Below are 14115 nucleotides of genomic sequence, written 5' to 3'. Positions count from 1 at the left end.
CTTCATGCGATCTATTTCTTTCCTGTATTGCTCATTCAAGGAATCAGTCAAGTTTTCTAATCTCCTCTATTTTTTTTTATCAGTATCTTCTTTAGAAGCAGTTATTAATTCTTTTACTGCAGTGTTTTTTTCAGATTGGCTTTCCTCCCTATGTTTCTGTAGTTGATTCTTTACTTCAGATGGTATGAGTTCTGAGAATTTTCTTTTTATTTCAGAAAAGAATTCTGCTCTGAGTTGCTCTATAACTTTCTGCTGTTGATTATTTACTATTGACCCTATTAATTTATACATTTGAGCTGAGCTAATAGAAAAGAATTCTGCTCTGAGATCCTCTATGACTTTCTGCTGTTGCTTATTTACTATGGATGCTATTAATTCATACATTTGAGCTGAAGTAGTGTCCTCTGCACTTGTTCTGGGTGGACATTGGGTTTCCTCCATATGTTTCTGCATTTGATTCTTTACTGAAAATGTTATTAATTCAGGGATTTCTTTTTTCATTTCCAATCTGAGTTCCTTTATCTTTTTTGCAGCTGTTTCTTTATTTCAGAAGCTGTTGATTTATTGATTGCAGCTGTGTGATTCCCTATGTTTTCTGTGTTAGTGTCCTCTGCACTTGTTATGGGTGGGCTTGGGTTCTGAGATTGCATTTTGCTCCTTCTCGTTGTCATTTTGTGTAGCACTGGTGGTCTTTTACTTTTGTTGTAGATCTTTGGTGCAGTTATAACCTTAGCACCTACAGAAGTTCAGGTGCAGATCTACAAAGTTTGGATTTATCCAGTTGTGCCTGGCTTGGGCCTGGATGATGTTCTCAGCTCCTTCCTGCTGCTGCCCTTGTGGATAAATCTGTTGTGCCCCTCTGGCAAGATGTTCTACTCCTGGACTAGCTGGGTGGTTCTGTCCCCTATACTCTCTGCAAGGATTGCAACTGCAGGGTTTCACCCCAGGCCTGAGCTGAGTCTGGAGGGGATAAGGTGGAGTAGTGCAGAGAAGCAGCTCTCCCACATACTCACTGGGCCTGGGCTAGCACTGGATCTGGGGGATCCCGGAAAGAAGCAAAAATTTCTACTAGGTGGACGGGGTGGGGGGTGCTGCGGAGTGGTGGGGGGCGTCCCAAGGCGTTGGAAGAGGGTCTTATCCATGTTGCACCTGGGTTGGGACCAGTAGGTCCTGCCAGCGCAGGGTAGCAGGAACTGCTGGACCCTAGATACCTAGAAATGGAATTGCCTGGTCTTGGTGATAATCGTATTTCTTTTTCGTTTTCTTTTCTTTTTCTTTTTCTTTTTTTTTTTTTTAAGGCACTACTAGACTGTCTTCCCTAATAAATAGCTCTGCAGTTTTAGCTTTCCACCATAGTGCCCAAGTGCTCCACTTTCTCTGCTTCCTCTCTGTGACTTGGTGTTTTCTCTTTCTCGTTTCTTTTGTTTCTCTTTCTCTGCCTTCCTTCTTTTCTTCTGATAGTACCTGTCCTACAGGTGAGCTGGCATCTGGCTTTAGTTTTGCTGTGCATCTCTCTACTAGTGATGTTGAGCATCTTTCCAGGTGACTGCTTCTAGGTTCCTGAAGAAGTGTCTGTTCAAGCCCTTTGCCCAGTGTGCAGTTGGATTTGTTTGGTTTTGGTTTTTGGTGAGTCATAGGAGTGCTTTGTGTAGTCCGGACATTAAGCCCCTGTCAATCAGGTAACTCCCAAGTATTTTCTCCATTTGGTACATTACCTTTCCATTCTGTTTCATTGTTTAATACACAGAAGGTTTTAATATTGAGAGAGTCTGTTTTGTCCACTTTTACTTTATCACTTATGCTTTTGAAGTTGTTTCCAAGAAACCAGTTTCGAATCCAATGTCATGAATTTCTTATCTGTTTTCATCAAGAGTTTTAGCTACTATATTTAGATTATCAATCCCTCTTCCTCCTCCTTCTTCCTCTTCCTCCTCCCCTTCCTCTTCCTCCTCCTCCTCCTCCTTCTTTTTTTTTCTTTTTGAGACACGGTCTCACCCTGTAGTCCAGGCAGGCCTTGAACTCACTGTGTAACCCAGAGTGGCCTTGAATTTGCATGGATCCTCCTGCCTCAGCTTCCGGAGAGCTGGGATTACAGGCGATTCTGCTGTCTCAACCTCTCAAGTGCTGGGATTACAGCCATGCATCACTATGCCTGGTATGGATCCAGTTTTAATGAATTTTTTATGAGAAGAAAGGTTATGAGTCCACCTTCATTCTTTTGCATATGAACATCGAGTTTTCCTAATTCTGTTTATTAAAAAGAGAACTTTACCCCATTGTGTGGTTTTGACACCAATGCTGAAATCATTTGTATATGTAGTTTTTTGTTGTTGTTGTTGTTTTTTGTATTTAGTACAAGATCTACAGGGTCTCACTACATAGATCGAACTGATAATGATTCTCCTGTTTTTAGCCTCCCAAGCACTGGGATTATAGTTGCATGCCACCATGCCCAGTCTCAATAGCCCTCTCAGCATGTCAGGGGGTGGGGCTGGCTCAGCATGCCGGATTGAACCCTAGCCGCTGTGCTGTGCCAAAGCAGGCACCTTAATAAAGGTTTATATTTTGACTTTTGTTTCATTGATCCAAATATTTGTTTTATGCCAGTACCAGTTTTGATTACTGTAGCATTGTAACAAATTTTGAATTAAAAAATGAGAACTCAAACTGTTTTTTTTTCCTGAGTATTTCATGATTGTATGGGCTATTTAGGGTCTCTTGAGATTCCATATACATGTTAATATGTACTTTTTATTTCTGTGAAAAAAATCATTGGGATTTTGTCATTTTCTTAGAACTTTTGAATTTGCTCTTGAAGGAAATACCTCCCAGGTACCTTTTATGTAAAAGAAAGAGCACAGCCAAATGCACAAAAAGATAAAAGAGTTTGGTGCAGTTGGGGAGCTAAAAGTAATGCAGCATTATGGGAGCACTAGGCGTACTTGTAGCTTGTGTCCTCATGTGAGTGAGTTGGGCAGGAGATGAATTTGGAGCAAAAGCTAGCATCAGATACCATGCAAACAGAGGCGTGCTGCACTAAGAAATTAAGTGGGAGCATTGGGCTGTACAGTGAAGTTAACATCGCTGTACTTATGGGAAGATGACCCTGTTCCTAAGGGTGGGACTAAGCTGAGCAGGAAGAAGGTGTCAGTAAAGAGAGAAGTAGGAGACTGTTGCATGACCCCCAGAGGAGTGAGGAGGAGGAGGCCTGCACTGTGGTAGCACTGGTGGAGATAAGTAGGTGGGAATGAGTCTAGGTAACCCGACGCACACCAGGGGTTTCATTCTCTTGGGTCCTGGAGGCCTCACACCTACTGAGAAGCCAGAGTGGAACTCTGACCACCCACTTGTGCCATTCAGCTATTACCTTTTAGGACTCAGGGAACTCGCCACAGCAGCTAACTCCCCTCAGAGACCCCCAAGCTTCCAATCTTCATCCCACTACTCTCAGGGCTCTGGTTGCTCCAAGAATTTGTGGTTATTTCTGTCTCACTTGTGAGTTGATCTCTTTTTCCTTAGTTTGGTCTCTGAAGCCTGTTGGAATTTTCTAGAGTGAGAATTCTCTTCTGCTGTGACCATTTTATCCACCTTATTGGACTACAGCTGTCCAGGACCGCTAAGTGGGGCCCGTGTTACTATTCTCTGTGACTCCCTAAATGCCCACGTGTCTTGCCCAGGCATTGGGTCCTCCATTCTTCTAGTCACCCTGTGGCTCAATTCCTTTAGCTCACAGCAGCAGTGAATTCAAGTTATCAGGGCTTTTGGCCCTTCTCTCTGTGAAGCCTGTACTGAGGGAACTGGGTATGGTGATGTTGGATCTGAGGAAAATCCTAGTAAAGGCAAGAGCTTCTATCATCATAGACCACACATCTGGACACCAAGATGCCCATCCTGGTTCTGACCCCTGAGTGGTTCTGTCCATGGATGATGTGGAGCAGACACTGGACCATCATGGTCACAGGTGGAATCGTGGAGCTCAAGCAGAAAGCAGGCTGAGGTCTCAAATTTGAACAAGTATTTTAGAACCTAATCTCTTTGACAGTTTTGGGATAGCCAGCCCTGACCTATTGCCAGAGGTACACAGTTTTTGACCCCAGCAATGAGGCAAACTGACCAAGGTACACAAATGTTGTCAGTGCAGGCTCCAGGGAAATGAGAAGTGAACTGTGGCTTGGGGCTAAAGAGCAGTGACTGAGGAGATGGTGACTGGAACCCGATGGGCTGTTCTTCAAAGGTGAGCCGGGAGAGTGCAAGGCAGAACCCCAGGGAAGGTGAAGTAGAGTGTGAAGACTAGAAGGTGGAGGCAGATAGGCTAAAGAAAGGAGATAGGGGAAGTGGGTGTAAAGAATTGCTGCTTCCTTGAAACAGTCTCACTGGAAGAAAGAAGACACCCAGGATCTTTGTGGCTCCCTGGCTGAGAAAGATGGCTAAAGCTCAGGAGACTGGGCCTGCAGCTCAGGGATAGAACACTTCAAGGCTCTTGTTCTTGAGCCTACACGGCCTCAGGGAGCAGGATTGTGTCATCACTCACTTTGTTTCCAAACAGGAGGAGAGAGAGAGAGCGCCAGTCTGGTGCCGCTGACTGTCTGCAGGATCCTCCTCTGGATGCCCCATGAGGCTGCCCCTCAGCCCCACCACAGAGCCGGCGATCGCAGAGCGCACGGAGATGAATTTCCTCAGCAGCATCCTCGCAACCTATTCCTTTGTGTCCAGTAGGTGTCTGGGGTTGGTTGGGTCAGGGCTGAGGCGGAGGGAACATCTGTGGTCCTCTCCTAGGAGAGAAACACTGTGTAGCAGGGGTTCTGCTCTGCTGAGGAGTTAAGGTAGATAAAGGGTCCCAAGAGCTTTATCTTGCTGGAAATGTTTACTTTCCTTCCAGCACCAGTGAGTGAGTTAAACCCGGGGCTGCTGTTGGCTTCTGTCATTAGGCATTTATTCTGAGGTCTGTGGAAGAACTGGTGGAGAGCTTCACCCCAGCCACTGCTGCTCTGTCCTCAACCTCACATAGGTTGTGAGAGTGTGTGTGTATGTGTATGTGTGTTCTGTGTTTGGGTGCTATGTGAGGTGTTTGGTGGGGGAGAGACAGAGATAGAGAGACAGACAGAGACAAAAACAGAGGGAGAGAGGGAGGGAGGGAGGGAGAGAGAGAGAGAGAGAGAGAGAGAGAGAGAGAGAGAGAGAGAACATCTGAGAGTGACATTTGCCCCTTCCCTGGTTCCAAGTTGTGCTCAAGGAAGCTGCTTTCTCCAGATCGTTTCTGGAGACAGATGCTGTTTATATATAAAAACAGCCATTTAAAAATGTATAGTAATGCTTCCTGTTTCAATGATCAAACTGCTTCTGGCATGCTTAATTGAGCTTTTAATTTTTCGGAAGTTTGCTTTTGTTCTATTTTAGCTGATGTCTCTGGATAGCGTATGTAAAGGAAGCCACTGAGTTCTGATTAGATTTTCTGCAGGCGAGGGCTGGTTTTACTTTCTGATTCTTTCGACAGGGTTCATATTTTGGTGACCGAAGAGCGCAAATGTGAAAAAACCAAACAAACAAAAAAAGGAACCTGCGTTTTTATCAACACAGTGGCAAATCTGAGCCCACACTGAGGGGCAGGGAAGCCCATGCCTTCTCTTTGTGAGGGGATCTTGGATCCTGACTGATAGCCTCACTGTGGAAAGGGGACCCTCTCAGGGCTTTCCCAGCTCCTCCCTTTGTAGCTTTGTACTGGGGAGAAAGGACCCGTAAGCTGGATTGGAGACGTTTGAAACTAGCACCACGTGCTCCTAAGTGTTGGATGTCCTATGGCGACTCACCACAAAAGGTAGAAGACAGAGAAGGTCTGCAGTGTCCTAGGTGCTTAAGGACACCTGAAACTGACCTGTTGCAAGAGAAGGGCTACATAGTGAGTTCAAGGTCAGCCTGAACTACCTAGCAAGACAATACCCTGTCTCAAAAAAAGAAAAAGAAAATGTCTTTTGTAACACCAAACCCAGAGCTGGACTTTGGAGCTCCACTCTGCACAGGAAGTGCCTGGCAGTTTTCCACTTAGGGCAGCATGACCCCGAATTGGGATCACTGAGTGTGGCAATTCTCTGGATGGCCTGGTGTTTACGATCTTGTGATCTTGTCAAGTCTGAAAGTGTGCAGCGCCCTCCGGCCTTCCTTCTCTCCACCTCCTACTCTAGAATTAAGTACTGCGTGGGGTACAGGAAGAAGTGCTTCTTTGAAGTAGGTGTTGGGTTAAGAGGACAGGGTAATGCAGAGGGGTGAGCACAGTGGCTAAAGGAAGGTATGTCAGCAGATAGGCCTGATTGAAAGTTGAGTTGATTCAGAGGTGGGCAACGCTCCTTTAATATAGAGAAAAAGAATAAAGAAATTTTTAAATATGAAAGTGAACATATTAGGTGTGGATAATCACTGTTTTTAAAGAAGAAAATGTAAATGCTTGGGAACAGTGACGGAAAGTATGATAGGACAAAATTGTGGAAAATCCCTGTGTCTGTTTGCTCCCTCACGTTCTGTTCCTGTCGTGCCTGGCCTTTTGTTAGTCAGAGGCCTCTGACCCCTTCTGTTGTCCTCCTCACCAGGGCATCAGTTACCAGATGGTTAATCTTGAGAGTGAACCCAACTGGATGAAGAGCTGCCTAGAAACTGGGAAAAGCATACTTGAGGGTTTGCCCATAAACAGCTGGCCCGTGGGTCAATGAACTAAGTGGGGCAGAGCTGCCCTGACTATAGGTAGCACCTCCAGTAGTCAGAGGGCCCAGAGAAGGAAAAGCAAAGGTGGCAGGAGAGACCAGCTCGTGCACGGGCGCACTGTTCTGTCCTCGTGCTGGAGCTTTTCTCACTGCTGCTGTTGTCCACGTACTTCAGGCTCCAGACTCTCCAGCCTTTGAATGTAGACTTTCGCCAGCAGCTCTCCAGGGAGCTTCCAAGCTATCAGCTCTGCACCGGGGCTGCAACGTCATTGGTCCCTCTGTCCCTCTTGTTTTGAGGTTTCTAGATTCTTGCAGTGAGCAACTATTGCTTTCCTCCATTCTCCAAGTGTACATGGTAATTCGGACTCTGTGTAATACTAACTTCCCTCAAATTGTAGACATAGTGTCTATAATTATGTATAACAACCTTACTGATACATCCACCTATTCCTCTGTCAGCTTCTGATTAAGTCAATCTATGAAACAAGGATGAATCTTACTTATTTTGTATGTGTACGTGTGTGTACTTGTCTGTGTACACATGCACACATGTGTGTATTCTGTGTTTGGGGCTGTCTGAGGTGTTTGGGAGAGAGGGAGAAAGAAAACATGGACATCAGGCCAGTCTGACGTTTGTACCTTCCTTGGTTCATAGCTCTGCTCTTTCAGAACACAGCTGCCTTCTCTTCAAGGTGAGACCAGGTGTTCATTGGAAAGGAGCCGTTTAGAAATGCTCCGTGGTTTTTTTTTTTTTTTTATTTTTGAATAACTAAACTGCTCCTTTGCTTCTTGAGTTTTTAAATTTTTTATAGTTTGATTTTGTTTTTCCTGATGCGTTCAGGTGTTATATGAAAAGGAAGGGTGTGAGATTTGGATTCGATTTCATTTTGACCCGGGCTGGTTTTATTTTCTGATTCTCTAGAGCGAGTCGGTATGTGGTGACCTAGGAGTGGTGACCCGAACTCCTTCTGCAACCAAGTTACCAAGTGCTGCTGCCTTTGGCAGACTGAAGCGAAGGGAAACCGTGGCCTCTCGCTTTTGTTTTTCTGTTTGCCTTTGGGTACATCTTGTTCTTATTCTGCATAACAGAATTTCAAACCTTGACTATTCCAATAATGTAAAAAAAAAAAAAAAGTTACTTAACACAGTGCTCACTAAAAATAAACAACAGGTGACAAGCCATTGTTTTATTTTTAAGACAAAATCTCAGTATGTTTCTAGCATACAGAGGGCTCTTATAGATCCTCAAGTATCCCAAAGGAAAAGGCGACAAAGGGTAAGAATTAGCAGTTTGCAAGAGGAAAAATGCGAATTGCCAATAAAACACAAATAGTTTAAATTCTAGCCAATAAATGCAAAATGGAAACAGCAGTTCAATTTGCATTTCTATTTTATAAAAGTCTTAAAGCGCTGAGTGACTAGGCCTACACAAAACTTCAGTTTTGGGAGAAAATGTAGAGCTCTGAGGACTGGTATACGTTGCTAATTGAAGCGTAAATTGCTGTAACCACTCTGGAGAGTGGTTTGGCAGTATCTATCAAAAGCTGTAAAAGGGTCTGAGTTGTGCTATGTAGGTGTTCCAACTCCCCATAGGAACATAATTGTTACACAATGTGGCATGTACTGATAAAAGTAAAAACTGACAAAATGTGTATCATTTATTTAGTCGCTCGCCCCACTGCTGGGAATTTCTTCTCAGAAAATAATTATGCATCTAAGCACAAATACTGCTGAGAAGAGTTAAGTCTCAGAATTGTTTATATAATGAAAAATAAAAAGTAAATATTAATTGAAATAGCAAGATAATTATAATTTGTTATTAAATGACTAAACCAATTACTACAGAGAGAGTATGCTATATAATTCCATTATTTCTGTATATTCATCTCTAAAGTAACCATATTTAATTCCAGTTTTTATCTGAGTACTAGGATCGTGTGGATTTGTATTTGTATTTCTTATTTCCTTTTGTTTATCTATACTAAATGTTTTATACATTTTGTTTAACTTACTACGTATTTTATAGCTTAACTTTTTTTGTAATAACAAAGGTATTTTATTTTTTTAAAAACATTTATTTATTTATTTAGTGTGTGTGTGTGTGTGTGTGTGTGTGTGGCCAGCTCAGCCCACCAGGGGGCGGGGCGGGCTGGCATGTGGTGCTGGGGGAATCGAACCGCGGTCCCTGTGCTTTCCCAAGCTTGTTCCAAGTAGGTGCTTTAGACCACTGAGCCATCTGGCCAGCCCCCTAACAAAGGTATTTTATTAGAATAATAATTTTCGCATGTATCATATGTGAGATAATTACCATTCTTTTACATTTTCTGACTTCCTGGTCTGTGCATCTAAGTATTCTGAAAAGGACCACTTGGCTGTACTGTTGGATTCCAAATTCAGCCTGTCCTAGAATGCAGTATTGTTGTCTTTACATACGCTTTCTGGAGCATCGTATAATCCAGAAGAAGGGTTGTCAACGTTTGCTGCCCCTTCGTCACAGCCTCTGTGCCCTGAGTGAAGGCCAGTGCGCTTCCCCTGTGGCTGCTCTGCCGCATTTCCTCTTTATTCCTCCACCACTGATGTGGTTCAAGCCCAGATGCTTTTGCCTGCTTGTCCGAACCGCCCGGATGCTCTTCCTGACACCTGTCTCGGCTTAGGGTCTGTATTTCGCAGGAAAGTGATCTTCGCATTCCACAGGGGAGATGTTGCAATCCTTCTCACTTTTCTGAATCTCTCAGTGGGTCTGCACTGTCTCTGGGATAAAACCCAAGCGCTTCTCTGTAGCTTAACTGCTAAGATTGTTTTTCAGCTAGAAATATTACAAAAACCTCAGCTAGGACTTATCTCACTCACCCATATTCTTCCCATATGTGTTTTGCATCTGTCCGTCTCAGCATTTGAATTGGAGAAATTAATGTTTCAAGTTTTTAACTATATGTAAGCAACCCATTGGATCACAGACCTTTTTTTTTTTTTAATTTTAGGGAAGAGCCTACAAGGTGTTCAGGGTCTCACTGCTAGGTCAGACTCATAGTGACCCACCTTTTACAGCCTCCCAAAAGCTGGGATTACAGGCACGTGCCACCATGCCTAGTCTCAATCGCAGTCTCAGCATGCCCAGAGGTGCGGGGTCAGCACAGCAGGCAGGGGTATCAAACCCCCAGCCCCAGCGCCTGGTTGCAGGTGCTTTAATCCACTGAGCTATTTGGGTAGCCCTTGTAAGCAACCCGTTAGAGCTAGAATATAATACTTTATAATGAGGACAATAATGCTATTAATGATAATTACCTTATTAATGACTTCTGATGGAGTTGTTTTAAAGGACAGATGAAACATTCACTCATTTTAATTTAATAATTTGCATATTTAAGATGTTTGCCTCATTCACCCTTCTATTTCCTTTAAAAAAGTCACTTTCAGTGAATTTGGCGCTGGTCTTTGTACTTCCACCCACTGAGAACATTTGATACTTCACACCTACTTTCTTCTCTTGTCCTCTTGTCATCTAATAGAGGTCATGTTTTATTTATTTATTACCTGTTTCTCCTACAGTGTAAACTCTGAAGAACAGAGAAGTTTTTGTTTCTTTGGCAACTGCTGTATTGTCCGCATGCCTGCAAGCTGTCAGGTGCTCAGTATATGAGGAAGTGAACATGGGTCAATAACCCAACAGCATAGAATGACATCCAGCAAGTAGCCTAAGCCCAGAGCTGCCCCATCTCTCTAAATCCTAATCCTGAACTGCTATTATGATTCAGTGAATCCTTCCAGAGTTCTTTACACCGACACGGGGAAGTATGAGCACGCAGTCACCAACTGTCCCATTCCATACAGAGGAAGCACGTCAAACACGGTTTTCTTAGGTTGTCCTTTTCACTGGACAGTGTGTCGTAGAGAGAGAAGAGTATACAGAGCTTCATTCTTCTAGCAAGCAACATATTGTTTCCTCATACAAATGGACCATCCGTATTTTAAGCAGCCCCCTACAGATGAGCAGTAGTTCAAATCTGCTAAAACAGAGCAACATACTGAGCTGCAGTAAATAGCCATGACGTGTTCAAGTACTTTTGCAGAATAAATTCTCAAAAGTAGAATTGCTGGATTAAATAATTGTGACATATTAATATAACCATTGCCAAGTTGCCATTTAAAAAGTTTTATAAAGTTATTCTTAAAAGATGTATAAGAAGCCCCTACAGGTGTAGGGGCTTCTTCTACTTCAAATTTTTGGAGTTTTGACAATATGACAAGTAAAAAAATGGTATCTCAACTTGATTTAATTTATGTTTCTGTTGGTCAGGAGTCAGCAAACGTTTTCTATAAAAGTCTGGAGAATAAATATTTTCTGGTTTGTGGGCCAGCCTCTGCTATACCAATTCAACTCAGTGTTTTATCGCAAAAACAGACATAGGCAATATGCAGGACATGGCTGTGTTTCCATAAAACTTTTTTATGGAAAGAGGAAATCGGCCAGATTTGGCTTGTGAACCGTGGTGTACAAATGCATATTTTCATATGTTGGAAAGCTCATTTTATTTCTTTTGCTGTGAACTGTTCATATCTTTATCTATGTACTTTATTGTCAGTCTTTTTTCACGATCTTCTTTCTGAGTGTTCTTCATATACTGGCCCTTTGTGGCTCTTAGTACAACTTTTTGTGTGTGTGTATGTGTCTTCTAATTTTGTTTCCAGTAATTTTATCAATGCCAAAGCTTTGGGTGATCATTTAATTATGTATTAGTCATTTAACCAATATTCCTTAAATGTAAAACTGCAGGTATTACAAGCCATGCTGACTACTGGTGTACAGTAATTGGCTAGAATTTAAATCCCTTCCCTGTTGAGCTTGACATGAAGTTATCTCAACAGTGAGGGGACACAGCCCACCATAACTCAATAGGTGCTACTACAGCATGTGAGAAAATGGTGTAGTTTCTTTTTTTCTCTCCTCCCCGCCTTTTACAGTGTAATTCCTGTGCACACTGAGGACTTTTTAGTCCATAGGCCCTAAGCATTGCCCAAAGCATCAGAAGCTCACAGATTGGTGGACGAAAGTAGCCTTTTCCTGAACTGAAATTTGTGAAAATTTTTTGGTGTCTGAGATATTTCCTGCTATAAACAGTTTGATGAAAGCAGAACATGGCCAATGGAAAGAAAATCAATATACCACTTTTGAAAGACTGCTTGGCATTGAGTGTCAAGAGTCCTAATGTGTATCCTATTTGACAGAGAGATTCCTTTTTGAGAAGCCACTGTAAGGCAATAGACAACAAACAGGCAAAAAGGAGAAGTAGCATTCCACATGAAAATGTTCCTTCCTAGCTCCCTTGACTCCCAAAGTGTTAATGCGCTATTACTATGGCAAAATACGCAGTGAACTTAGAAAGTGGAAAGGTTGATTTTCGTTCGCAGCTCTAAAAGTTTCAGCCTAGCGTTGCTTGTCCCTGTTTTGGGCTTGTGGCAGCACAGTGCAAAGTGGCTGGAGCCCATGGTGGAGGCCCATTCACTTCACTGTGGCCTGACAGCAAAAGAGAGCAGGGCCTGACAGTCCCACAGCCCTTCCACTGCAGGTGCTCACTGAGCTAACTTCCTCCCACTAAGCTCCACCTCTTTTTTGCGGAACCAGGGATTGGACGCAGGTCCATGCGCTTGCCAGGGAAGCGCTTATTCCACTGAGCCATCTCCCCAGCCCCAGGCTCCACCTCTTAAAAGGTGCCACCACCTCCCCAAAGGGTCACAGACCGGAGCCTTTGAGGTACTTTCATGTAAGCTGCAGCACAGGAGAGCTATAAAACCACAGAACTTCCCCCTGCTGCTGGGGAAATGTGGGTGGAGCAGGGTGAGGACTAGGAAATTGGAAGGTTTCTTGTGTAGTGCTTATAGCTTAGGAAGTGGAGAAGAGAAGAGGAAAGGGGTGAAATCCAGCAGTAGAGCTGGCGTGTTCAGGACGGACATTCTGTAGTTCTTCCTGAGGAAAACCCAGGTTAGAATGGAAGGAGGGACACTTCCTTCAACATTACAGGGAGGATAGAAGTATTTTGGGGAGTTGTCCTATTCCTATGTGAGTGGCTGTTAGGCCTTATGAATTCAGAGAAGGCATTATGCTGGGGCTCTGATTCCGCCAAGCCCTACTGTTGTCCTTAAAGCCATTTGAATACTGCTTCCTGGATCAGAAGCCTTGGGGGCAACAGAAAGCCCTTGAGGGGAAAAATGCTACCTTTGCCTGGGGATCTGCTGACCTGGGCTGGGCTGGTTGGTGCTACTTGCTTCTGAAGAGCCTGTGGAGTGTAATCGACCTTCAGGGGTACAAATGAACTTAGCCCCATGACCTCCACAGAGGACTTCTTCCTGCCTATGAAAACAATGACCTTGCAGGAAACAAGATACAGCAATACATTTATTTTTATTTATTAAGGAAAAATGAATGACAATAGCCCTCCCCACTCTGCTTCCTGGGTAATTAACAGCTGGCTGGATCTGGTCAAGTCCGGGGTGGATCTTTGGCCAAGAGGAAGTGACCTGGAGCAGAAAATATGAGAGGAGAAGAAAACACAACCACTTTGGTGCCCCACTTCTGATTTCTGCAGAAAATTAATGAAGAAGCTTGGTAGAAATGATACTAGCTGTGAAAATCTGCCACAGAGTTACAGCTGGGGATCCAGTAAAGCCCAGTAAACTCTCTTATCTTGTGTGTTTGGCTTTCAGGACTTCTCTGAGATTACATCTTGGACATAAAGGAGAAAAATGCCCTGATCTGGGAGGCCAGGATGGGGTAACTAGTTAAATGGGGATGAGCATACCAGTTTCCAAAACAGAGTTCAGAACTCTATCTTCCAAGTTAGGCCTATGCAGTAAGTGAGGTGAGGCTGGGATGGAAACGTTAGGATGATGTATTTTACTACCTGCAGTGTCAAACACAGTTGTGAAAACATGGATATGTCTCAACCCAGCCTCATCATTTAAACATAAATGACAATATTTGCTCTCTTGAACTATAATAATGGGTAAAGCTATTTGACTAGCACAGAGTATTAAGTCTGGGCAAAGATTCATTGAATAAAAGTACATCTGTCTGTCTGTCTGTCTATCTGTGTGTCTGTGTGTCTGTCTGTCCTCTCAGGTCCCAGTGTTGAAGAATGCAGGCATGTAGAGATTCCACTTGTGATGGGCTTGGTAAGCGTCTTAGTTACTTTTCTTGTTACGGAGACAAAATACTTAGAACACCCACCTAAGGAGAAAAGGTTTATTTAGTGATAGGTTCTTGGTGCAGCAGAGAAACAGGTGGAAGGAAGAAGGGAAAAGGGCTTTATTTTCTTTGAGGACATGGGAGAGAATGTGGGAAAGGATGAAGAATTTTCTCTCTGGACTAGACAAAGGGAGGCTGAGGCATTTATGACCTTGTGCCAGGGGAGGGGTTTGAAAGGGA

General features: G+C 43.5%; 1 protein-coding gene across 5 annotated transcripts in view; it reads left to right on the top strand.

Annotated features, from left to right (window-relative positions):
• Positions 1-14115, top strand: part of Eva1a (eva-1 homolog A, regulator of programmed cell death) — a 65592-nt gene that overhangs the window by 44348 nt on the left and 7129 nt on the right. For 3 of the 5 annotated variants that reach the window (XM_023718473.1, XM_023718472.1, XM_023718471.1), the window contains exon 3: positions 4547-4712. In XM_023718473.1, the coding sequence (XP_023574241.1) occupies positions 4613-4712 (100 nt within the window). In that variant the 5' untranslated portion in view covers positions 4547-4612. Of the gene's footprint in view, positions 1-4147; positions 4235-4546; positions 4713-13809; positions 13863-14115 lie in introns of those variants that run through there. The other 2 variants (XM_023718474.1, XM_023718475.1) reach the window with 2 other exon arrangements.

This window comes from Octodon degus, unplaced genomic scaffold (genome assembly GCF_000260255.1).
Source record: "Octodon degus isolate 3935 unplaced genomic scaffold, OctDeg1.0 scaffold00058, whole genome shotgun sequence".
Lineage (NCBI taxonomy): Eukaryota > Metazoa > Chordata > Mammalia > Rodentia > Octodontidae > Octodon > Octodon degus.
Note: the sequence above shows the minus strand (reverse complement) of the source record. Positions and strands in the feature narration are given on the sequence as shown.